Below are 26,963 nucleotides of genomic sequence, written 5' to 3' on the forward strand. Positions count from 1 at the left end.
TTGCGCCATGACAAACGCACTCTACGTTTTCCTCACCGTTCCGTAGACCAGCGTTTGGGCGCCTCTGACCCTGCAGGGCTCAGGGAGCCAGTGCCGGAAAGACCCTGGGACATCCCAGAAACCACCTCCCTCCTGTGTCAGGCCCAGAGGGGGCAGGACGTTTGCTCAAAGTCACACACCTTGGAGAGAAGAAGGTGTCCCAGTTTTTCCACAGGCGATTCTCCATTGAAATTCTAAGCTGCTCTGACCGCAAAGCCCCCACGCTTGTCCCCAGAGATCCTTTCAGCCGCGGAGACTCCCCAGGCCGCTGAGCCCATTTCCCTGCCTGCGCCGGTCTCTCGGGATGGCCTCCTCTGCCCTACTTGCCGCCACCCACATACGCAGGGTCTTCTGGCAGAGAGCAGGAGTGTGGTGGGAAGGGCTGCGGCCTGGCGGGGTGCTGCCCCCCTCACAGACCCGCCCTGCTCCCCAGAGCAGCCTGGAGGCCGAGGCCCATTAGGGCTTGCATAATGGATGCCTCCTTTCCTCTTTCCGGCAATCGCCAGCCCATCTTGCTTAATGGCCGCGAGAGAAGTCGGATGCCGCGCTCTGCTCCTAGGGCTGGTCTCTGCCCCCGCCACCTCCCTCGGAGGAGGAGCGGCGAGGCGGCTGGCACAGGGAGGACCTGGCGGGGAGCCGGCCTGGTGTCTGTCTTCTGCCCTGCGAAGGCTGGTGAGCATCTTCCCCCTCCCACTCCCCGGACGGCCTGCCGAGGGGCCTGGGTACTGGGCTGTGGTGGTGGTGGGGTCTGACCCACATTTGGGGGTGGGTGGGAAGAGCCCTTTGCAGGGCCAAGGGGAGATAGGGTGGGAGGGGGTGAAGCAGGCTTCCAACCAAAGAGCAGGGGGCTTGCAGATGAGAGGCTAGGATTCAGGGGGTGGGGGACTTTCCCTGGCTCTCAGAAGGACTCTGGTCACCAGAGAGAGAGAGCCGTGTGGGGGTGACCTGGTAACCACCTCACTAATGCATGCTCACAACGGTGTTCTTAGGCACCCTTGGGGTCTGGTGAGGCCCAGAGTCAGCTGGTGTACCCTGGCTTGGCCGAGACGATTGGTAAAAGAGTCAAATATTTCCATAATGTTGTCTGACCCCGATCCTCCCCCTGAGAGCACCCTGTTCTCCTGCCATTCTACCTCTTCTTCTGAGAACCCCTAGAGCGTCCCACATCCAGCAAAGGGGGCCTCCAGGCCCCTGCTCCAGCCCCGCCCATTAGATTGTTGCTTATTTTCAGTAACTCCTTTGGGGCCTGGCATATGATAGGTGTTTGGCCACGTGGCTGAGGCCCGATTTGCAGACGAGGGTGCGTGCCCTGCCTGCTTATGGGGGCAAACCAAGGGTGCCAGCTGTGCTCATGGGTGGTGATCTGCAAGCCTGTGGGTAGGGCATCCTCTTGCCGTGTCCCCAGGGAGCCCTGGGCTGGGGAGAAGCTGCAAGGAGGAAGGGCTGGAGGAGGGTATGTGTGGCCACACCCCCTGAATGGGAAAGAAAGTCAGAGTGAAAATTTTAATTGCAAATCCCACTGACAGCTTGACTTTAAGGGAAAAGATGAGCTAAATTTAACCCAGTTAGTTAAAGAGCCAAAAATGCAATTTACTAATTAGCTTAAAATGGAAACTAGTCCAGTGATCATAAGGAGATTTTCTGGTCACAAATCAAAAAAAAAAAGCAGTTGTTCTTCTCTTTACAGTGACACACATTTTACATTTTAATAGTTATATAATTAGGACTACAGCTTGCTGGCACAGTGCCCGAGACAGGCAGAGCGTCACAGCCTTCTTGAAAAGTTACAGGGACCCATGTCTCCAAGTCGAACCTCTCCTCTAATTACAGAGCATCTCTGTCCTCAGGGGGCACAGAGCCCCCTGGGTGGACAAGGCAAGGTCTGCAAAGGACTGGAGTTCACCTGGACAGTCAGTACTAGGTGCCAAGGGGTTCGGAGAAGGGCGAGGGCCGTCGGGCATGGGGGGAGGAGAGGGTCCCCAGGGGAAGTGGCGTTTGAATAAATGGCATTTGAGATGATCCAGAGTAGCTGAGATGTATTTTAATATAATTGTCGACGGCATGGGGATAACTCATTAGCCTCTTCTACTGTGCACACAATGGCAGTATGGGGACAGCAACAAGGACTTTGAATAAAACATTTGCAGATTCACCCAGCACATTAAAAATAGTCAGCACAAAAGGTAACATTTGGGAGAAAGAGCATTTTCACAGCAAATTTTTATGGTACGCTTTATGTGTATACTCTTCCAACTAAAACAGATGGTTTCTCTAAACTATGGTTATCTTTTAAGAATATTTTCCTGCTGCTCTCATTTGGTGCAATAAACTGTCCTACAGGCAAAAATAAAATCCCACCAGGTAACACAGCCCTTTGTGTATAAAATACATAGACAAAGTTCTCCTTGGTGCCCCTAAAGATGAAGCCAAAAGGAAGAATTATATCTGTTATAAATGGAAGGAATGTAAAATCCTGTGAAATTTGTTATTCAGAACCCCAAAGATGTGTAGCTGAACATTTTACTGTTCCGTTTATTGGATATGGTTAGGTTTTAATCACTAAATGACATCATTAAGAATGCACATAATGTAATTAAGGACCACATCACATCTCAGTATATGGTGTACAAGTGAATTCTAATTTGTTGTCATTAGTAATGTTGGTCATAAATGAATCCTCCTCTTCCTAAATGGTGACATGTGGCCCATAAATTTGTGCTCACACTACCTTTCCCGTTGTCACATTGATTTCTCACCAGAGTAGCCAACGTACGAAAATACAAGTTGACACATTGATATACTAGGGGGGAATTTTTTCTTCCTGAAAGCTTTATCATAAGACCCCTTTAAATCACAAACTTCAGCCACACATTGTCTTAAAACTGCAACTGATTAACAAATGTAGAATTTGGAGTTCTTAGGGAAATCCACCCCCTATATAAAGCAAAGTAAAAAAGGCATGTGAATCTTTAACCTCTTTAAAGTTTTTCTTATTAAAAGGAAAGGACCCTTAGGGGCAGGAACTGAGCCTCCGTGTTCACTTGGCATAGCCCATGGCACAGCACGTAGCACAGTGCCTGGCCTTCAGAACAGGGCTCACAGCAAATAATTGTGGAATGAACGAACGAAGGAACAAACTAAAAAACAAACACATTGAAGCTTAAGAAGTTAGATGAAAATGTATGTATGATTTTCGATTTAATTTAAATTTATTAAAGTCATACTACATATATTTTTTAAAATCAAGTTGTTCTACAAGGCTCAATCCCAAAAAGTAGCAGTTACCTTCCCTCGTTTCCCATGCCAGCCCCACATTCCCACTTCAAAGAAGCAACTACTGCTTCCTAATAGTTTATCCATCCCTTTTGCTATTCCTTTATCTTTCTTGAAATAACGTGGGCACACTGAGACTTCCTGAATTTCCAGGTTTGGGAATTTGTTTTCTGTTAACATCCTGCCATGGAAGATGAAGGCATAGTTCTCTTTCACGTCTCTCCCTACACACCCACACTTGCACACACACACACTTCTCCCCCTTTCCAACGTATTTTTGTCATAATTTTTATTTGATCGTTATGTCCTTATATTATTATGACTATGAGATGCTATTCACAGTTAAGCCATACGGCATACGATAGAATTTCCTTTCCTCTACAATTTTTTGTTTTCCTGGAGTAAGTAAGTGTCTTTCATTTTCTGTGTTATATATCACTAAGTAATCCCCAGATGCTTTGGCTAATGTGGAAATCTCCTTTCAATAGTTTCTAATTTCATCTTCTAGGTGGCATTTCTCCAGAGCCTCTGTCCCCTGCTTGCGATCTGACTGGCCGCCTACTAGCACGATTGTTATTGTTCATTACACAATTGATGTCTTGGGATCTCTCGTCCCATTTTCCTGGAGATTCCTTTCACTTCTCTCCTAGATTCGATTTCTCATTTCCAGGATCCCATGTCTTCTTCTTTCTTGGCAACTCCCTCGTTCTGGTGGAGCACATCCTGCAGTAACTTTCTGAGAAAGGAGGCACATGGGAGCTAAGGTTTTGATACCTTGCATGACTGAAAATAGCTTTAGTCTACTCATACACTTGATTTGATGATTTGTCTGGGCCTCTGATTATAAGTTGAAAATAAGTTTCCCTCAAAAATGTACTTTTTGCATTTCTTTATTGTCTTCTAGTTCCTCTTATTGCTGTTCAGAATCCAAAGCCATTCTATTTCTTAATCCTTTGTCTTAGACCCTTTGTTTCTTTCTCTCTGGAAGTTTTTTGAATGGTTTTCTTAGTAGACTCTCTCAATCTAGAAATTCATGTCTCTTTGTTCGGAGAGTTTTTCTTGAATTACTTATTTGATGATTTTCCTCTCTCTATTTTCTTCATTTTTGCTTTCTGAAACTCCTACTATTCAGATATTGAACTTCCCAATGTAATTATTGATTTTTTTCCTCCTATATTCTATATTGCTGTATCTTTTTGTTCTATTTTTTTTCTGAGAGATTTCCTTAACACTATTTTAGAGTCTTCTGTGGGGATTTAATTTTTACTGTCGCATTTTTAATTTCCGAAACTTCTTTCTTATCACCTAATTTTAGCCTCCTCTCCTTGTTTTGTGGCTACGGTAACTTCCGTCTCAGAGGATGTCGATGGTGGTTTTATTGCCTTCTGTTGTCTGTCTTGTCTGTTTCCTCAGAACCCCCCTCTCTTTTCTTCCTCTTATGTTTTCCCAAATATTTAGAGATTCTTGGCTCTCCATTCAAATTGTGGAGAGGAACGTTCAGACACTGCCTGGATGTTCCGAGTCCACAGATGAGACTCGTCAGCAGGAGGACTTCTGTACCTCCAGGTCGTTTCCCGAGTTTGTCAGATTCCCTAAGGCAGAGTCTTCCACGCTCTCTCTGGAGAACAGACGCTGGCAGCCAGGATTCTGGGAGCTGAGGGCGGGAAGGGACTGGGCAAGATGTCACCATTCAGCATCGGGCTATCCTTTGTCTTCAGCTCAGGATGGTCCCACATATGTTTGTGCTGAGAACCCCTTGATTCACCTGTTTCAGAGATTAAACCTCCGCTCTTCTACAGGGAGAATCAAGAAGGAATCTATCTTCTGTCTTGGTCACCTTGGGCCACCATAACAAAATACCACATGTTGGGGGCTTGAGCATCAGAAATTTATCTCTCACAGTTCTGGAGGCTGCAAGTTCATGATCAGGATGGCAGCATGGTCAGTACCTGGTGAGGGCTCCCTTTCTGGCTTGCAAATGGCCGCCTTCTCGCTGTGTCCTCACATGGCAGAGAAAGGAAGAGAGAGAGACTGGACTGGAGTCACTGCATGGATGGCGACCGGCACGTTTCCCCAGTGAGCTCCTGCGCGCATAGCCCCTCCCGTTTGTTTCGGTGTGTTCTTGTGTGTTTGCTCCTCTCCTGGACCGTGAGACTTTCAGTGGGGCAGGCTGGTGCTTCATTTCCTTTGTGTCACCTGTTCCCAGCACAGAGTGGATACTCAGTATGTGCAAATGAGTGAACCAATAATCAGCACCCAGCAACCGTCTGTGACAAAGAACAGTGGGCAAGCACATGACTGAGGGAGGCGGAACGGCGTCTGACCGTGACCTCTGATCAGGAGACACTTTAAATCTTTGCCTTAATCAGTGAGAGAGCTGAAGTCGACTCCATAGGCAACAGTTTCAGCAAGGATTCCCAGATGCTTTGTTAGTTACAGAAAAGTATTGTATATCTGGACCACTGGGATGAAGAAGCCTATGACACGGGCGTTGGGAAGGGACCAGGCAAACCTCAGAAGCGAGTCTTTTCCTTGACTTTTCTGATAAATATGCAGATTGCCAGCAACTTCTCTATGTTTCTTACAGCTTTGATGCTTGGAGGCAGCTTAGTATAGCATTTTAAATATACCCATATGAATCTCAATATTTTTTTTCAATGTTCAACATGAATAGATTCTAGGTCTTTCCATATTAGCTGGGATGACCATATAATTCGTCATCCAAACCAGAAAACTTCAGAGTCAAAGGGGCTGGTTAATGGTTACCCAGGACTCCGGCATACACCGGGCTGCCCCAGTCCCTGGCGATGAGTAGTCGACCTAATATTAGTGTATTTACTCTGTGGTTAGTCAGTGGTAAGCCAAGAACAGCCACAAAACCTCCCAGGCAACACGATGGAGCAAATGAGCAAAAATTCCTGAAAATGACATTGTTTGGTGGCGATCCTGGAATGGAAATTTCGTTGCAATCTACTGCACTGCCTGTATGAATCAGAGACAATGGTAACGTCCAGTTTCCTAGATGGAACGACATTTTTAAAAGAGAAAACCAACTGAATGTTGTTTTTAATTTTTCTCTTCACTTCAGACACTTCAAAATATGTCAATTCTTTTGATAGGTGCAAATCACCAAGAATGCTTTTGAGTGAATAACCTACCATGGGGGAAAGCCATGGGTTTCTTAGATAATAAGGCATTTTCATATCCATTTGGACCATTAACAGATTACTTCTGGAAGGCTCTGAAGCTCCCGTTTGTGCAGTGTCGACATTTCGGTGGTGGGATCATGAAGTTCGAAACCCCATGAGAAGGTTATATTCATCACAGAGTGTTTCTCGTCCAGTGCTTCTCACCCACCCCACTCCCTCCAGGACAGGTGGTGCACAGGTGGGCAGGGAGCTGGATGCACTAGACTATGGCTGCCTCGCCTTTATGAGAGGGGCCATAGATCTGCCTCCACTCCTGAGGATGAGGCCCCCAGCCAGGGGCAAGGCCAGGGACAGTGCTGGGAAGACTCCACGTTGGCTGCTGTGGGAGGGTGAAGTGAATGAACACACAGTCAAGCAGAGCCCTGTCCCCATGGCGCCCCCATGGTGTCAACAGTCCGGTTTCTACAGAGATTCAAAAGGAAGGTGGGCCAGCACAGATGAAAGGTGCTGGCTGCCATTAGCAATCCGAGGGGAGCAGGGACAGAGAAGAGGCGGCATCTGAGCTCAGCGTACAGACTGAGTTGAGGGCATTTCCAACAGTGGGAATCACATAAGCGAAGCCCTGGGGGCAGGCAGTCGTGGGGCGTGGGGCGTTTGGGGACTGAAAAGCAGCATGGGACTGACGGGGCTGAGGAATGGAGGCCTTGAAGGACTCGGAACGCCTGTCTGCATAGTTAGGACTTTGTGGGTTTCTTTTTCTCTAATAATTTTAAAACTGGAAAGAGTTGAAGAAATGGCCCTTAGGAGAACTTGTCAAGAGCCCAAGATGGCGAAAGATGGCTGGGGGCCTGGTTGGTTATCGCGAATCCGTTCTCAAGGGCTCAGCAAAGCATCTCGAATTTTGCCAGATGGGAGTCGCAGAAAACTGGAAGGGGAAAAATGTCATAATTTTCCAAAAAGCAGAAGTTGGGTTCTAGAAAATATAGACGATAACTTCAATGATAATATTGGTTCTGAGTGAAAATGTTAACAGATCTTTGAAGAGCTAGTGTGCATACACTTGGAGGAAAACGTGGCTACTAAGGGCCAAACCGAAGTTCTGCTTTCTTCTCGTGGTGCTATCAGACTGGGTTTCAAACGCGTTGGTAAAGCCCCTTCACAAAACCCTGCGGATGATACAGAGAAAAATAGGCTGGGTGAACGAACAATTGGGGCGATTTTGTACTTAGTTGGACAAACGTATTCAGAGTATTGATAAATAGATCAATGGAGATGCAGCTGGTAAGGCATCCCCAAGGGCGCACACACGGCTCAGCTCCTCCTGCGCTGCTAATGTGTTTGTTGATTACGAGGAGGAAGAAGACATTAAAGGGTTTGTTATGGCACATTTGCTGATGTGTTAGATGCCAGATTTAAGAGTTTAAAAGATTTTGATTGGCTAAAAGGATGGATTGAAACCAACAAAATGACATTTAACAGGGGTAAAGATAAATCCTGTCTTTAGATTAAGAAAAAAATCAATGAGCTCAGTAGAAGATGGAAAAGACCCAACAAGCAGTTCATTTGAAAAGACTGATTGGTTCATAATTGATGGTAAGTTCAAGATGAACCAACAATATATACCCTTGCTGCTCAAAAAAAAAAAAAAAATGCAAACCTCAGTTGCATCAATAGAAACATAATATCCAAGTTATTAGAGGGAAGTGCCACCAGTTCAGCCCTCCGAGGCTATTGTATTCTGTGCTGGGTACCAGGATTCGGGAAAAAAGAGCCCAGTTGAGAGTCATGGGCATCAATGCAGACGAGAGCTCTTAGAAACTATGTCACGTGAGGGACAGGGAGGAGATGGAGAACTTCACCCTGGAGAACACGAGAGCTCTCTAGGTGTTTGAAAGCTATTCTTGCGTAAAATCGCAACTGATTTTGTCTGGAGGGTTTGTTCATTCATTCATTCACTCAGCATCAACTACTTTCAACATTGTGTCAAGCATGGTGGGCGTTAAAGGCATCTAATTTCCTGGGAAAGATAGACACACACACACACACACACACACACACACACACAATAACACACATACCACATTCCTACAAGGCAAGGTGAATTGACATAAGGGATACAGTAAAGTACTAGCAGATGCGGGAGTACAGCAGACAGCGTTGTTCATGACTGCAGAGGCCAAGTTCATGCAGATGACAGGGCGGCTTCTATGCTGGTGGGCCGGGACGGCGGGCAGTCAGGACTGGGGCGTGGGCAGAGGTCCAGAGCACTCAGGCACCTGGCATGTCCAAGCGTCGTGAGGAGCTGCTGATAGCATGGTGTGGCAGGAGGGTGTCAGATGCCAAAGACAGCATTTGCAGCAGGAACACAGACCTGAAGTCCCAGCCAAGATGTCTGCACTTAATGGGGCAGGCAACAGAGAATGAAGTGACCTCGTTAAACCCTCTTTGGGCAAGTTAACCCTGGAATAACAACAGTGGTGGGGAAACCAGGACACGGGCTGCGATTGCGACATTTCAGAACAGACAAAAGCCTGCACCAGGACAAAGGGAGATTGAACTGATCAGACAAAAGGAGGATCCGTGAGGGATGCTTTGGAAGAGAATCTCAAAGTCGAAAATTGGCCATTCCACAGATTCGGGACACCATTCATTACTAAAATACAGAATACACTTCTTGTGATAAGACTGGGACGAGCGATTTGGGATAAAAATAACCAACAATCTTTTTAACAAATCAAGCTCTTCAGCTTTGCAATGGGCAGGGATGTGGTAGGAAAGAGCGTTGGATTAGCTGGCAGGTTGGAGACCATGGAGTTTAATGTTCTGTAGTGATGCTAAGTATCTGTGATTTCCTCTCATTTTGTAGAGTAACAGTCTTATCACAAGAAGTGTATTCTGTATTTTAGTAATGAGTGGTGTCCTGAATCTGTGGAATAGCCAATTTTTGACTTTGAGATTCTATACTAACTGTTAGTTTCCTGAGACTGCTGTAACCAAGGACCACAAAACGAGAGGCTTAAACAACAGAAATGGATCTTCTCACAGTTCTGGAGGCTAGAAGCTCAAAATCAAGATGTTGGCAGGGTGGGTTCCTTCAGGTGGTTGTCTTCTTCCTGTGTCTTTACGTGGTCTTCCCTCTGTGTGTGTCTGTGTCCTAAATGCCTATTCTTACATGGACACCGGTCATATGGGATTGGGGTCCACCATATCGGCCTCACTTTAACTCGATTATCTGTGTAAAGGCCCATCTCCGAATCGCATTTTGGGGTACTAGGGGTTAGAACTTTAACATATGGCTTTGGGGTGGTTGGGGGGACACAATTTAACCCCTAACACTAATCGAATGGCAACTTCTCTTCGCTCGTAGAATACGATCGGAACCCGCATGTGAACAGGTGGCTTCCTCTCCCGCCCCGTGCTCTCCCCGGTCCCTCCGGCTTGCCCACTGCAAATCTGGTTCCTTCCTGTCCCGCTCAGACCCTCCCGACGAATCTGAAATCCTTCCTTCTCTTCTCGTTTCAAAGCACGTATCACCATTTGTAATGATACATGTATTTGTGTGGCTATCGTAATGTCTACATGTTTCTTAGACTTTGTGACCTAGAGAGAGAAATACATTTACTTCATGACTCAGCACACATACAGACTTTTCAGGTAAAGACGAATGCTTCCAGCAAAACTACCTGTTCTTACCACGTTCGGTGCACTCTGATAGTTCTCATTCCATTTCATTTTTTTTTCTGGACGTGAAATACATAAACCCTGTCATTTAACCATTTTTAAGGGTGCAGTTCAGCAGCATGAGGCACATTCACATTGTCCTGCAGCCATCATCACCGTCCATCCCAGAACTTTTTCAACATCCCAAATTGAAACTCTGTCCCAATTAAACACTAACTCCCCCTCTCCCAGCCCCCAGCACCCACCCTTCTACTTTTTGCCTGTGTATTTGACTGTTCTAGGGACCTAATGTAAGTGGAATCTTGCAATATTGGTCCTTCCGTGACTGGCTTATCTCACTCAGCATAATGTCCTCAAAGCCCATCCACGTTGTAGCAGGTGCTGGTATTTCTTTCTTTTTAAAGGCTGAATAACATTCCATTGTATGGATGGACCAGATTTTGTTTATCCACTCATCCATCGACGGACATTGTTTTTACTCTTTGGCGATTGTGAACAGTGCTGCCGTGGACATGGGTGTACAAATATATCTTTGAGACCCTGTTTTCCATTTCTTTCGGTGTATACACCCAGAGTGGAATTTTCTATTTAATTTTTTAGAGGGGGTACACTGCAAGTAGCTGTGAAGTCGTTTTGTGATGCTTTCAATTGACTGCACAGCCACCTGCAGTGTACCCCCAGCCCCAAGCATGTGACCTGGTACTGTGCAACTATTTTTGGAGGAATGTTGAATTAAACAATAGATGCTCATGTTTCTGGGTAATTTTTTTTTATTATTACTTCTCTGTGAACAAAGGCTACAGGACTCTCAATTTCCTCTCTCTTTTTCACATGTCGTACAAATGGTGCTATTAACGCACTGAACGCTATGGTTATATCGTCCCCAAGAGTGTGCATCACTTACCACGATGACAACTTTCTCTGGACTCAGGCCATAAATTATCTCAGAATGACGTGGAATAACAACAGCCCGTTAAAATGTTTGGGCACAAATCTCACATTATTAATGAAGATTTCAGAGATTTTTCTTGAACTTTCTCCATAGATCTTTTTATAATGCTGTGGAGATTATACCTAATTGACTTAACATGCATGGTCTTATAATTATATTCAATTTTGCTTTCTGAAAGACTACGCTTCTATCACTATGGGAAAAACATAGCTGTTTAATCTTTTAGCTAAGGATATAATAACGATCTTTATCATCTCAAAAGCAAGTGGACTGAGGTCTTAATTATTTACAATTTTGCTCTAGTAAAAGTAAAATTTCCTAAGAACATTTTCAGCTCAATTTTTGGCCTATCCCGTTTCTGAATTTTCTTTAGTTCCTAACCATTTTTAGCTGGGGCTGTCACACAGAATGCCTGTAACATCATAAATCAAGAATAGTAATATTTCTAAAGAGAAACATCTTTTAATCATTTATTCATGGTTATCATTCCCTTTCCGAGTTTAAGAATGCCACACTTCAGCTTTTTACGCTAATTATCCCGTGTATCCTGATGCAAAAAAACACAAAGTAGAGACAGCATAAAGACTGGACTAGAGCCGGGTGAGATGGGGAATGAGCATATAGAAAGAGCACAAGTCAAATGCACATCTCTGTTAAGTCTCACCATTCAAAAGCCCCTTCTCCACAGCACCTGTCTCTTGCCTTAGAGGTGCAGAAGGTCCACCTATACTGGACGGGGGATGAGGGACTTTATATGACCCTCAACACCCCGCCCTCTATATTTGGCCCCCATTTCCTTTCCCCGCCAACATCCTCAAACGCGCGTCAGCACGTGCTCTCCTTTTGATGTCTGCAGCCCTGCTCCTGTCTCCACTGCTCACCAAGGTCACTCGCGAGCTCTCTGCCACCAGATGGAAGGGCCTTTCCCAGCCTCGTCTTCTTTGACTGCCCTGTGACAAAGCCCATCTCTTTGTAGCGTCCCAGGCTCTTAGCTTAATGAGACAATACCCTTGGCTGGTTTTCCTGCCCCCCCGACTGTCCCTTTGGACTCTCTTTCTGTGCTCCCTTTCCAAGGCTCTGCCCGCTCCCGTCCGACCTTCATTCTCTCCTTTAGACAGACAGTTCACTCGGCGCCTCTTTGCCAACAGCTCCCAAATTCCAATTCTGTCACTAGCAAGCTGGTCACGCACCTCCCGTGGCCACAGGACACTGCTGTACGGGTTCGCTGTCCATCGTCAGCCTTCTTGTCTCTCCAGCCGTTCGGGTCTTTGGCAGTCTTTCTCTGGCCCGTCCCTGCGTCTCTTTCTTCCTTCCGACTGCCCGTGCCCCCTGCCTCGTTTCTGGAGCACTGCAGACACTCTGGGCTGCTCCATCCCCAGGCCCTGGTCCCCGTGGTCCAGTTCGCACTCAGATTCATCTCCTTGTCAGCTGTTTGCTTGCATGCAAACCTCCTGCCTCCCTTCATCTTTCTGCTGGGTCTCCTCCGCCAGCTCTCTTACCCGGCCCCGTCCTCTGTGTCCATTCTTATTTCCCACTGTCTGCAGTACAAGTTGTCTGGTCATGCGAGACCAGCCTGTGGACCTGCCAGCAGGCCCTGGTCTTTTCCTCCATGATCACTTCCTACTGCCCTTCGAACACCAGATCACTGTCAAACCATCAGCACCTGTGGCCCTTCTGCCTCTGAGTGTTCCTTAAGCAGAACTTAAGGAGCCATCTGGTCTTCTGTGCTTGGTCTCCCTGACAAGGACCGGGATAACGGCTCCTACCCGCAGCATCTAATGCCAGACGTGGCAACCCTATACCAAACATGCCACATACAGTGACAGAGCCCCGCCACCGACCCTGCCTTGTGTTTGTGGAAACACAGGCCTCTCTGGGCCTCTCAGTTACTCTAGGGACCTCACATAAGTAGAATCATGTAATATGTGTCCACTGATTCTCCTAAGAGTAACTTTTTACTCAGTCCTCATTTCATCTAAATGTATTCAGCCTACGCAGGTGACAGCTGCAACATGAAACCACTCAGATTTTTACACGGAAGTGAATTATAACTACTGTGCGACACGGAGCATAACCGTTAGGCAGTCTCTTCGGGACCAAGCCAGATCATCCAATCCACAGTCTCTCCCGTTAGTTACAAGCACCTGTACTTCAGGCCGCGGGTAGTGAACGCATGACCAGCCTGTGTCTGTGTCCACGGACTGGCAGTTACAAACCCGCGGGTTTGTGTGTTTCTCCTACTGGGGGTTTTGTCCTGGGGGTCTTTCATTCTGAGATACAGTAAACACAGATTTCCTTGGGGCCTGTAACAAGTTAACAAGTGTGTAATGTAACAAATCTGCCCCCGGGGGTGTGGGGGGCTGATCAGAGCGGGGAGAACAGCGCAGATGTCTCAGCTCCTCAAAATGCCCAGGCTTTCCAGCCGCAGAGCACGCGGCCCCTTTTTGAAGTGGGAAGCCGCGTCTTTCCACGAGCGGAGTCACGAGCGCCGCTAATCCGCCCCGGACGCAGGGCCCTGCCGCGGCGGACGGCCGTGGGGACAGGGCCGCGCCTCGCAGGACGTGGCCGAGAGCGGAATTGCTCCGAGGTGGAAAGACAGACGAATTGGGCTCGCAGGTTGTCCATGTTTGGTCCTGGAGCGGCCGGCGGGCGCGGGCGTCGGCGTCCGCAGCAGGGGTGGCCCGGGCCAGGCGGGAGCGTGATGCCCGCGGTGGGGTCCCCCGCCCCCTCCCGCGTCTCCGTCGCCCTCCCCGCTGGCCTTTGTCCCCGCGCACCCACGCGTCGCCCCCTGGAAGGGGCGGGCCTGGCCCCGGCGCGCCCGCAGCATCCCCGCCCGCCTGGCCGCGCGCCCCCGCCCTGGGCTCCGGGGACCGGGAGGCCGCGCCCGGGCCCCGACTCCGCCCCCGGCCCCGCCCGGCCACGTCCCCGCCGCGGGCGCCCCCTGGCGGGCAGAGCGCGCGGCGGCTCGCGCGGCGGCGGCGGCGGGCCGGGGGTTGCCATGGTAACCGGCAGCGGCCGCCACAGCAGGGCCGGCCCCAGCGCCAGCGCCGGCCGCGGCTCGGGCGGCTCAGTGTGGGGGTGAGCGGCGGCGGCGGCGGCGGCGCGGCCGGGCCGGGGGAGCGGGCGCTGCCCGGCGGCCTCAGGATGGAGGACGGCTTCTCGAGCTACGGCAGCCTGTACGACACGTCGTCGCTGCTCCAGTTCTGCAACGGTGAGCGGCGGCGGCCGGGGGCGCGGGGACCGCGGCGGGGGCCGCGCCGAGGGGCGAGGCCGGGCGGCCGGGGAGGCCGCGCAAAGTTGCGGCGGAGGGGCGCGCGGTTCCCGCCGCTGGGGCGCATTGTGCTGGGCCGCGGGCCCCGCGCCGCGCTCGCCGCGCCCCCGCCCGGCTCCGGCCAGTGCGCGCGGGGCGGGCCGGCCCGGGCGCCACCCGCACGGGCGCACCCGCGGGGCAGCGCGTGGGGAGGCCCGGCCGCCCCCGGCTCCGCCGACGTGTTGCCTTCCGCTTCCAAACTCACCTCTGTCCTCCAAGGTCTGGACCAAGAACTCGGCAAACAAACCACTTATTAACAAAACACTCCTAGGAGCCTGCACGCAGTGTTTGTTGCCTGTGGACCCTCGGAATCCATTCAGGTCCACTTTGATGAAATCACCCCGGTTCAATGCAATCTAAATGGACAGGCAAAGTGGACCTACCTTAAAAGTGTTTCCACTTATTTAATTTACAGGGTGATAGATTTTTTGGGGGAAGGGGGGGTGTATTTTTACAGGAAGGAAACATTAATAACTACCAATATGGCATCTTTTAAAAAATATATAAAATCCTATGCGCCTGAAAGATTTTAGTCTCACTAGCAGGGTTGAAAAGGAGTTTCTCACAGCACAGTGCATATATTATCAGAACATGATGTGTGATAATTCATGCACAAAAACTAACCACACGATTTTTTACATCTTGGATCTATTGCTTTATCAGAGGGCCCCAAAAGTTTGTAAAGGGGGGAAAAAATGTGTATTTTGTAGAATTTGTCGTGAAGTTGGAATTCTAGACGCTTTGACAACTAGAGCTATTTATTTTGCAATTGTAACTGTGATTTAAGGGAACTTTTCTGGCTATGCAGCACCTGTTTGCAAATAGGAGGTATTAGCTATAGCAATAAAGATTAATGAGTGCTGATTCATTTGCCATAATGCTATTTTAATCTCTGGTGAAATTTATCATCTTTTTTTTTATGGAAGAGGATATACTTCGATAGTCTTGGCAGCCTGTAAATTCATATTAATCAGATGTGGGCCTTCGTTAACTTAGTAACGCCCTCCTCAGCGGAATGAGTTTTGACTCTCTCCAAATTTACCAGCAGTTACAGGGCAGAACCGCTGTGTTTTTGATCCTCGGTAAGGCAGATGGAGTGTGTTTGGTACTGCACTGGCCTCTGGAATCCCTTAAGAGTTTAAAGTCAGGGGAACGGTTTTATTCTCCGATAATTTGTAGAGTCCTCAATTAAATTTTAACTAGTTTCCTTAACTGACTTATAATCAGTCATATTTGAATCAGTATTTTTGATGTAAGAGGCAGTGTTTCTGAAAGAAGCCCTCCCGTGTTAATAGTGCGAAGCATGTGGCCGAAAAATCAGATTAAATGATTTCCAGGCGTAGAGGCTTTTTAAAAATTAATATGTGGTCATATATGTTGACAGTTTGATTTAGGTTACGAAATGAACTTAGATATTCTCATTTGAGCAGTCGTTTGGGGGCCCGGTCATATTCCTAAATAGTAGTTCGGTCATAAAGTCGAGCTACAAAAAACTCATGAATTTTTTGGTCTGCCTTTTCTTGTTAATTGCTAGTTTAGAGATATTGGTAAGGGATTTTACCAGTAATGATGTGCAGAGGACAGTGAAAGCCAGCTCTTACATATTGTATGGGTAACAGTTTAATGAAAAATCACTTTAAAATATGTAGAATCAGACAATCACTTCAAAACACAATTGAGTGAATCATAACTATTGAATTACTTTTCTCAAAAAGTTCTTAGCTCTGTTACTTATTATTTTTTGGTTACTTTATAAATAAAGTTTAAAGCAAGAGTAGTAGTTGGTGGGGCAGAAATGAATGTTAACTGATGACGCCTTAAGCAACAGATGTTTTGATGTGAAATTATTCATTTTAAGAGGCTTCCTTTAACTGAAAATGTAAATGAATACAATTCAGTTAATTACTATGATGATTCAATTAAAGCAGTGGATCACAGAAGCAACAGTTCACCAAGAACTAAATTAAACATTTGGATGTTTTATTAGCTACGTTGAAAAAATTTTTTTTTGTTTTAAATTAGAGATTTACAGTACAATGGCAAGACTACAGCAGCACAATATATGAACTCGAGAATTTTCAAATGTTGCGTATGCTTTGTGCTTTTGATAGAGACATGAACTAAACAGTCATAGTGATATATCAGCTTCAGAAAATACAACACGTACTTATAATTTGGATGACTGTCACATTGAACGTCTTCCTGGAGTGATAAAGCTGGAAGCTGGTGTATAAATGAGAAGGGAGGAAGAGAAAACTTTGTTCTAATGAATGAAATTTCTGTCTTCCCCTTAAACTTCTTTTCTTGCTATGTCTCCTACTTAATCTGCAATGAATACTGGATGTAAAGTTAGCTCGTGTCTAGCCCCCTGAAAAGACTAACCATTCTCGTCTTTTAGATTCTGGCTCTCTCATTTAAGTAGAAAATTCGTGCACTGTGTTTTCTTCTGAGTATTTAGGATTCTGTAAAGTGAGCTAGAGATCACGCACTTTTTTCGATTGCCCTAATAAAAACCACAATCGTTGCAAAGCAGTGAAAAGCGATTATTTATCGATGTATGATTTTGGAGCTACCATCCTTTATTCCATATTTCCCTTGGGGTAGGTAGGATTACCATTCTCTTTTACATGTGAGGAGAGTGAGGCTGAAGGGGGCTCGGTAACTTTATAAGGTCACACAGCTAGTAAGGCTTGGATACCGGTCCGAACCATTTTTGTTTTAATAACAGCTTTGTTGAGATATTCATATACCGTAAAAAGTTCCCTTTTAAAGGACTCGTTTAAGCGACTTTTAGTGTGTTTGCAGAACTGCGCAACTTTTAAGTGTGTTTGCAGAACTGCTGTCCAACTTTAGAAACATTTTTATCACCCCAAAAGAAACCTCAGTCCCTAGTAGCAGCCTCTCCCGTCCCCCCATCACTATAGGCCCTGATGACCATGAACCTGCTTTCTTTAGATTCTGGATGTTTAATATAAACGTACTCAGACAATCGTTGACCTTTTGTGTCTGATCTCCACTTAGCATCGTGTTTTAAGGTTCATCCAAGTCGTGGCCGATGTCAGTACTTCATTCCTTCTTATGACCAAATAACATTCCATTTTATGGCGAGACCACGTTTTGTTCACGCGATCACTAGCTGGAGGACGTCTTGGGTGTTTCTGCTTTCTGGCTGTCATGAATAACGCCACCGTGAGCATTCGTGGACGAGCTTTCACGTGGACAGATGTTTTCATTTCTCTGGGGTAGATACCTAGGAGTAGAATTGCTGGGTCGTATCGTAAGTCTGGGTTTAATATCTTTGAGGAACCGATCTGAATTTTATGAAATCTAAATATCAAGCTCTTTTTATTATACCGTGCTGGTAAAAGAATAGGGAATTAAGGGACCGGTTGAAAGCAGGAAAGGAGTGGGTGTGCGAGGGACAGAATGTTGCCATTTCATCTCTGTGTCACTTTAGATCCTTACACCAGTCACAGCTCACCAAAGTGTCACTGCACGCCCTTGCTTAGTTGCCATAGGTCGTAAGGATCTCAGCCTTTGAAAGGACCTAACAGGTAATCTCGTTCCCTGGTTTATTTTCTTAAGCTTTTGAACCGTTTCTTCAAGGTACAGTGTACCTGCGAACCCAAATGTAAATAGATAAACGGGAGCCGCTCCATGTGAAGTGGGAGGAGGCAGCGCTCCGGCCTCTTCTACCCCCTCCCTCACCCCGATTCAGTCCACCCACTCCTCTGTTCTGCAGGGGGGGACGGGGTGGGTGCTCCAAGGGTATCCAGCCCATGCTTGAGCAGTTCCAAGAGACAGAAACCCACTCTCTCTCCATGCAATTTATTTCTCTTTCCGACTGTCACTTCCTGCGTCCAGTCAAAATTTGGCCCAAGTTCTGCCCCTCGGGTCCACAGAGACTAGGTTTAATCTCTTTTCCATACGCTAGGTCATCACATGTCTGAAACAATCACGATAGCTCCTTCTCAAATCTTGTATCTAAAAATTGCCATTAAAAAAACTTCTCGTAAGACACAGTTTTAGACCCTTAATCATCCTGGTTTGCCTGAGCTACACTCCTTTCCTGTTGCCTTCCTGCTCTTTGAAATTTGATGTAATTAAATGTGGCATTTCAGGCATGATTTTTATTTTATTTTATTTATTTATTATTTATTTTTTATTATGGTGACAGTGGTTAACGAAATCCAGTAAATTTCAGGTGTACAATTCAGCAGTAAGGTGTATATATATATATATATATATATATATATATATATACATATATATATATATGTATTGTGTTCTCACCCATAGTTAGATTTCTTTCTGTCACCACATATTTGACCGCTTTACCCCATCCACCTCCCCCCTTCCCCCACCCTCTGGTAACCACTAATCTATTGTCCATATGCATGAGTCTCTGTTTGTTTGTCCTGTTCATTTGTTGCTTTTAGATTTATATCCCACATATAAGTGATATCATGTGGTTTTCAACTTTTTCTATCTGGCTTATTTCGCTTAGCATGATTATCTCGAGGTCCATCCATGTTGTCGCAAATGGCAGTATTTCATCTCTTCTTATGGCTGAGTAATATTCCATTGTATATATGTACCATAGCTTCTTTAGCCCATCATCTATCGTAGGATACTTTGGTTGCTTCCATGTCCTAGTCACCGTGAATAATTGTGTTGTGAACATGGTGTGCAAATATCTTTTCGGATATATGTTTTCAAGTGTTTGGAGTAAATGCCCAGTAGAGAGATTGCTGGATCATATGGTAGATCAATTCTTAGTTTTTTGAGGAACCTCCATACTGTTTTCCATAGTGGCTGTACCAATTTGCAGTCCCGCCAGCAGTGTATGAGGGTTCCTTTTTTTCTACATCCTCTTTGACCCTTGTTATTACTTGTCCTGTTGATAACAGCTATTCTAACAGGTGTGAGATGGTATCTCATTGTGGTTTTGATTTGCATTTCCCTAATAGCTAGTGATGTTGAGCATCCTTTCAAGTTTTTTGGCCATTTGTATGTCTTCTTGGGAGAAGTGTCTGTTCAGGTCCTCTGCCCATTTTTTAATTGGATTGTTTTGGGGGGTTTTTGTTGTTGTTATTGAGTTGTATGAGTTCTTTGTATATTTTGGATATTAGGCCCTTATCAGAGGCGTTGCTTGCAAATATATTTTCCCATTCGGATGGTTGTCTCTTTATCTTGTTGACAGTTTCTTTTGCTGTGCAGAAGCTTTTTAGTTTGATGTAGTCCCTTTCATTTATTTTTGCTTTTACTTCCCTTGTCAGGCATGATTTTTAAACAGAGCAGAGTAGAGCAGGATACTTCACCTCCTTCGTTCTAAAGTCTATACTTCTAGTAGTGCAGCCCAAGGTCATATTAACTCTTTTGCTTGGCACTTCATATTATTACCTCTTACTGATCTTCACCTTGTCTGTTTGACATGTACTATGGCTAAGCCCTTTCTCTTCTTACTTTCACCTTCTCTTTTTGTGGGGGAGTTTTCTCCAGCGGGCAGAACCCTATCAGATTACAGCACAATCGTAATCTGTGTTATAATGCTGTAAATGATCCCAGCACTCACATACCATATTACAGCATTATAACGACATGGAAGTTGGTCATTGCCTTAAAGGGTTATGATTCTGGCTAATAATATTTTCTCTTGCCTTGGAAGGTGTCATGAAAGGGCTTATTACATTCCTTCTAAAGCCTGTGTGTAGTGTATCCGGCGGTTCCCTGACATAGCTGGGCTGCTTCTCCTGCAGGTGCCACTTGTTAATAACCACAGCAGGTCAAGTCCACGTGCTGCTCTCGGTCGCGTTTTGAAGTCACTATAATAATCTTTTGAGCTACTACCATTTCTTTTTTCCAGTTTTGAAATGGAAAATTGATTTATTTTCCAAGCATTTATGTTTAAGGAATTAAGAATAATTTATTTAAAATCTTAAACATCTTTTGGCACCTGTAATACTCCGGTTTTCTCTCAACTATGATCCTGCTAGAATTTTCAAGTTGGCAAATAGTTGAATTTGAAACAGGATCAAGGAACTCCTGGGAGGAAGTCATCTGAATGCAACAATGTGACGTATCTTCAAGCATCTTTTGGGTCCTCACATGGTGACAGAAGACCTTTCCATGAAGCAGCATCAAAAGAAAACGCTTTCTCGGAAGAGTGCCGAGCAAGCAGGCGTGCCAGGCGAGGATTTCTAATTGGTACGCTTAGTGCCCCACCCGGCAAGAAATTTATTTTATAGCCAAACCACAAGCATTTATGACATTATAAACAAACCCAAGCACTTTGGTGAAAAAGTCATGAAACCGTGTTTAAAAAGTCACCTCTCAGTTATTGTTAATGTCCGAGATAGCGTAAGCCTTTTCGCATATTCTTTTAAAAAATAAACATTTTAGTTGCGTGGAGGGTGGATGAGAAGTAACATCTTTGTTTCTAGTGTTACAGGCTGTTCGTGCGATAAAACTAATAGCGTGAAAAACCTAATCACGGAAAGCATTGAAAAGTGGACATTAAAGCATCGTTTTTATCAGTAAGGTAGTTTTCCCAAACACTTAAAATCAGTGGGATTTTGTACTGTGTACAAAAGTCTTTTTCAGGAAAAATATTATTATTCATTTTTTAGAATTCTAGCTTATTAATAGAGGCTTTCTAGTATTAGCAAAATGTTTTAAATGTCGTTAGAAATATCGATACTAAAAAATACGCTGTAAACTCTAAATGTTATATAATTATTAATACAACACCCCCCACCAAAGCTTCATGTTTTTCTCACTAGACGTTTGACATAAATTCAATATTCTGCTGAAAGCAGCACATTTGTTTTAAGGTCATGCAGGGCTGGGGCGGGATGGGGGGTCCTCGGTGCCTGGGGGAGCAATGCGCATCCTCTTTGGTTTGCTTTAAAGAAGTAGCTCTTTAGAAGAGTTTACCTTTTTTTAAAGTACTTATTTTTAATTAAAAATTAAGTAGACATACTTCCAATTTTGTTTCCTCTAAAGCTGTATCTTTACTGGAAAATACTATTGGAATGGAAAACCACATTTTTGCAGAGTACTTAGTTGTGTCTTGAAACACAACAGTATGTTTATTCTGCCCACATTCTGGAAAAGATCTGAACTCTTGTTTTTAGTAAACCATCCCCACTATGTAGGGGCAGATTTGGCCCACAGGCTTGGATGATGCAGGAGGGTGAGAACCAGGTGGGGAGTCTGAGAGGACACCTTCAGCACCTGCAGAGGGAGCGAGAACAGCTGTGCCCGGCCCTCCCAGGGATGGCAACCAGATCCTTTACTGTGGAGTGGCCGGGACTGGCCGCATCCTTCGTTCTGAGCACCATAGTCCTGTGTATCACCATCCTGACTGCAAACGATTCCCACGGTAACCTTTCAATTACAGCGGGCGGCTCACAGTTGAAGACGATGGGGTAGGAACCACTAGGCCAGTCCCCATGGAGAGAGTTTTTTACGTCCGCTTGGCAGATGGAGCCAGTTTCGAGTGCATACCTGCAATGTACGTAAGAGAATGAGAGGTGTTTAAACCGTGGTCTTCCCCATTGTCACCCCAGATTCCTCTCTCGCCCACCCTCCCGTCTCGGGCGGCCAGGCAGAGTCCACTGGCCGGATGTTTGCTGGTCTGTTGCTTCTGCTTTAGCTCAGACGCTCATCGGTTCTCATCCATTTGTTTTGTAAAAACGGGCGCTGCAGACGAGTCTTCCTGCCTCCACGCTTGGCCCCTTCGATCCACTCCTTTTATTAACGGGCGCCGTGCTCACATTACAGTGATGTAGGGGGGTGAGTTCCCCGAGGACACACCGGAAGCCTGCGGTGCTCATCTCTTCACCGTCGTCCACCGTTGGTTAGTCAGGGCCCCCGCTGGTGGGTGGTCCCGAGAAGCCCGAGGAGCAGTGGCAGAGGCCGCCTGCGGGCACCGGGCTGGGCGCTCGCTGAGTCAGGAAGGCCTTCCTCCTGGATGAGGAGGGAAGGGCTGGGAGACGGCGGGGTGGGGCGTGGGGGTGGAAGAACATTCTAGACCATTAGGAGGTCCAGATGGGGAAAGGACCTTTTGGAAACCGAAAGCCCTTGGATGAGAGGGCAAGGGGCAGAGTGGCTTGAAAGGAGGCCGGCCTTCTTCCGGGAGCAGAGAGACCGGGGCAGGGAATTCCGAGGCCAGGGAATGGTGTGGTCGGATCTCCAGGGAGTTCTGACCTGGAGGCTGGAGGCGGGGTCCGTTGTGTGAGTCCAGGGCAGAGGCCACGGGGATCTTCGCTGCAAGGGATACTCAGGGCTCACCTGGCCTGGACTTGTGTCATTAGGAGCTCAAAGAGGGAGGACCAGCCCAGCCGGGCTTCTGGCTCATTATCCTGAGTGCTATGTGCCCACGTGGAAGGAGCTAGAGGGACAGACGGGGCGGATGACAATTCAGTTTGGGCTTGTTGGGTGTCAGGGGCCTGTGGGACATACATGTCGAGGGACTGAGTAGTCTGTGGATTGTCAGGTCTGGATGGAACCCAGGAGACGTCTGGACTGAAGATAAAAAATTCAAGAGCCATCAGTATATAGATGGTAACTGAATCTATGGCACAGCTGAGCTCACCTAAGGAGAAATTAGACGGTTGGAATGCTCCAGAAGACAGGTCCGGTCATAACAGCCTCCCGCGTGGCAATCTTCAGCGCCTCACCTGCCACTTTGGCCAGGGGGTGCTTCCCATGTCAGCCAGCTCCCAGCTCCTTCACCTGCCACCATCCCTGGCTCCCCGGTGCGGCAGGGTGTCCCTCCTCGGTGGCCACGTGGTCACTTGGTATACATCTCTGTCATCAAACTCTCCCGGAGTCGCGGCTTACGTGCATGTCTCTCCGTCTACCGCAGCCTTACAGACAGCTTCCCAGTGATCGTCGTGGTGTCTCTGCACCTCCGCGGTGCCCGGCACGTGAGGGGTTCCCTGGTGACTAGGGGTCGAATGACATCAGGGACGATCTTTTTCTTATAGCGGCTCCTCAGACACACACACCAGGCAAAATGCCCGACACGCAACAGGCGCACCCTAAGTTGTGGCGAAATGGAGCACACACCGCTCTTCTGTGTGCTTGAAACAGTGTATGCGGATTCACATATCAAAGAGTGCGTATGTGCGTATCCACGCACATATGCCCATGTACACGTGTCACATGCATGTATATACATGTGCACGTACATGCGACATTTAACTCTTCCCATCAAAGAACTGGGAGATTTAGGCACTCAGAAGAGAAGACATTCTGGGGTGGGGGGGACATTATGCGTAGGGGACAGTGAGGAGACTCACCCGAAACCATTACAGAATGCCTCCAGCTGGACACTGGGCCACTTGAACCACGAAGTGGAAACATTTGCAAAAAGCCTTTGGCGGTTTAGCAAGCTCGAAACAAATTATCTGCAGCCAAAGTAGTTGACACAATGAAGTAGTTCTTGGCAAAACCAGCAGTTTCAGCAGTAAAAAAGATTTGACCGTTAAGCCTGTCCCCCCACCCCCCAAAAAAGTTATTTTATGTAACAAGAATTTTACCATTCTTAGAAGAATATGCTCCAGTCATGAGACCGTTGGGTAGAGCTAGGACTCTCTTCCGCTCCAGCCTCGCTGCACATTTCAGCCCCAATTCTAGTGACATAAACAGCTGAAAATCCTTAGGAGTGGCGCCTAGTGGCGCTGCTTTATCGGCTGTCAAGTCACTGGCGATGCTTAGGCACCCCGTGTGTAAACCGTGGAAAGGCTCCTGGGGACCGTCTGGGACATAAAGAGTGATCCGTGTGCCTGGCTTCACCGAATTCGCCCCTTAGAAAGTAAGCAGGATGGTGCCCACGTGCTCCCGCTCTCAAAAACGAACCGTCCCGGTGTGTCCTCTCTTCTCCTTCCTTGAAAGTGACCTTTCGTTGAGTCGATATAATTTAATTATATAAAAATATGTGTTTCGGCCGCCTCTCGTACTTAATCGTAGCTGATGCCACAGGGTTGTGGTTTGCCAGCTGAGCCGGAGCGTTTCCGAGGCGGGGGCCGCGTCTCGCCCGTCCTGCCCCCCGGTGCCAGGCGGCACGTGTAGGTGCGTGGACCGGCGGGCAGGGCAGTTCTGGGACCCTCACCGAGCAGCAGCAGGTGACGCGGGCTGAGCACTCACGGGTGTTCCCCTTTTCCGTCCTTGCCCCTTTGAGGTGGCTGCTGTTACCATCTCCATTCTGACGGATGGAATAACTGAGGCCCAGAAGTTTAAGCAGCGCGCCCAGGGCCCCTGCCTGGCACGCGGCAGAGCTCAGATTTGAACCCAGGCATCTGGGTGCACTGGTCCCAGCAAACGAAGCGCCCAGTCACGTTTGAAGAAGAAATGAGGGCTCCAAAGGTGGGAGCAGCCATCGACGCAAGCGGGGCTCGTGAGGTGGTTTCGCCCACCCCGCTTCCAGAGGGGGCCGTGCGCTGGTTGCTGGTTCAGATCCGAGGTCCCTTCGCCAGATCGCTGCCGGGGGCTCTGAACAGGTCCCCCGTCTAAACCACGTTTCCCTTCAAATGACGCCACTTCCACACCTCCTAAAGAGAAACCTCACTTATCTGAACTGCCTGAAGTCCCTCGCCAGTTCCCATATCTCCAAGGACATAGGGCCAAGTCTGGGCACCAGCCTCCCAGACACCTGGGGTCCCGCCACACCGGGCTCCTGGCAGCGTCCGCGCTGGGCAGGCTGGTTACATGCATCCACCAACTGTGCCCGCCTTCCCTGTGGGGACCCTTCCCCAGCCCCTCACCTCGCTGACCCCTCGTCCTTCAGGACCCAGCTCCCGGCCGGGGCAGCCGTGGCGGCCCCCCTAGACCAGCCCTCCTGGGGACCGAGGAGCCAGCCGTTTCCGACTGGACATTTAGTGCTCGTTCCGGCCTGGTAGTCGCCAACCCGGGCGGCTTCGTGTCCCCTATTGGCAGGCAGGACCGAGCCCCAACGGGCCTGCTCAGGGCCCGGCCTTCGGCTTTTCTCCAGCAGCCTCGTTCCGTGAATTTTTCTCTTGCTTTTCAGAACCCTTTTTAAAATTTTTAATGGTTAGAAAATATCCATAACGTAAAACGTACTGTTTTAAGCATTTTCAAGAGTGCGGTTCAGTGACATTGAGCACATTCACCCCGTTGTGCAGCCACCGCCACCGACCATCCCCAGGGCTCTCTTCATTTTACAAAAGCGAAACTCTGTCCCCATTAAACAGTAAGTCCCGTTCTCCCCTCCCTGGCCCCTGGCCCCCGCCATTCGACTTTCTGTCTCTGCATCCGACGGCTCCGGTCCCTTGTGCAGGTGGAATCATGTGGCACGTGTCCTTCTGTGACTGGCTTATGTCACTTGCAGAACCCTTTTTTTCAAACTGTCGTTTCATGAAGTTCTAGAATCTGGAAGCGAACAACATCTAACTAAGGGTTCCGAGCTGGGTGCACAGACTGTGATGATCACCCCAAAGTTGAAGGCTGTCAGAGCTCCTTCCAGGGTGTCACCAGGTCGCACCCTCACACACCGCCAGCAGCTCTGTGCAGCCTGTGCAGAGTCTAAGCATCTTGTCTCTGGAATCTCTGTCGTAGAAAGTGTGTCCTTCCCCCAGCCGGGTCAGTCCACGGCAGGGCGGGATCAGGAAGGGTGGAGGGGCATCCTGGGAGTGGGCCCCAGGCACCTTGCCGCCCCGCACTCCCAGCGAACGGCAGCAAAGGCCGCCCCGATGGGCAGAGAACAGCGACAAGTGTCGCAGCTCTCCGAGGAATGGGGGAGGTGGAAAAAATGTAGAGCAGTTTGCAGACGTGATGAGGGGCACATGTTTGCTAAAGAGATTCCATGACATGCGTGTTCTGACGACCAACAGCGCGCATTCTCTCTCCGCGAGCTAAGACTCCAAGAACGGAAGCAGCAGATGTGGGGCCGCGCGCTAAGAAGGGTCTGGGCTGGAGTCTTGGAATATCTCTGACGTTCTGGGTTGTATTTTTTTTTTTTTTTTTAGGTCACTGTTGCACATTTGGCACAGCCCACTGACATGAGTGTCTGCTGGGAGCATCTCATTCGCAGGGCTGTTTAAAAAGATGAGCAGGCACAGGCTACACAGTTCCTGAATGACTTGTTAACTCTCGAGACCTAGTGGAAGAGATTATGTGCATTTCTATCAAGACCTGCTGTAATCTGTCACCGACGGACCTTTCCCGAGGTTCAAAGCACGGGCTTCGGAGACAGATGGGTCTGGATTCAAATCTTGATTTTGCCAGTTATGAGGAAGGCGGGGGAATAAATGCTCTGACCCCAGCCCCCTCCCTCCCTCCCTCTCATCAGCTGCTGTGTGCCCTGCTAGGGACACCCAAAGGGACACTGAGAGCGAGGGAACATATGCAGGCAGCCCCCCAGTGCAGAGGCCAGGAGAGGGGGTCTGCAGCGGGTCTGGGGTCCGGCAGTGTCATCTGTAGTGGAGATGTTACTGTTTAGTAGTCAGCGTCACCTTTATGTTTTGACGGTTGCAACTGCGTTGGTCTGTTCTAGTTCCTGATGCCAAGGAGGAAACTTCCGTTCTCGGAGTCC

General features: G+C 47.7%; 1 protein-coding gene across 4 annotated transcripts in view; it reads left to right on the forward strand.

Annotated features, from left to right (window-relative positions):
- Positions 1-26,963, forward strand: part of EML1 (EMAP like 1) — a 152,124-nt gene that overhangs the window by 33,007 nt on the left and 92,154 nt on the right. For 2 of the 4 annotated variants that reach the window (XM_039884201.1, XM_039884205.1), the window contains exon 1: positions 14,154-14,305. The exons of the other annotated variants lie outside the window; for them this stretch is intronic. In XM_039884201.1, coding sequence (XP_039740135.1) covers positions 14,239-14,305 — 67 coding nt within the window. In that variant the 5' untranslated portion in view covers positions 14,154-14,238. Of the gene's footprint in view, positions 1-14,153; positions 14,306-26,963 lie in introns of those variants that run through there. 4 annotated transcript variants of the gene reach the window in all.

Source organism: Pteropus medius, unplaced genomic scaffold (assembly GCF_902729225.1).
Source record: "Pteropus medius unplaced genomic scaffold, Ma_sr-lr_union100, whole genome shotgun sequence".
In the NCBI taxonomy this organism is placed as follows: Eukaryota; Metazoa; Chordata; class Mammalia; order Chiroptera; family Pteropodidae; genus Pteropus; species Pteropus medius.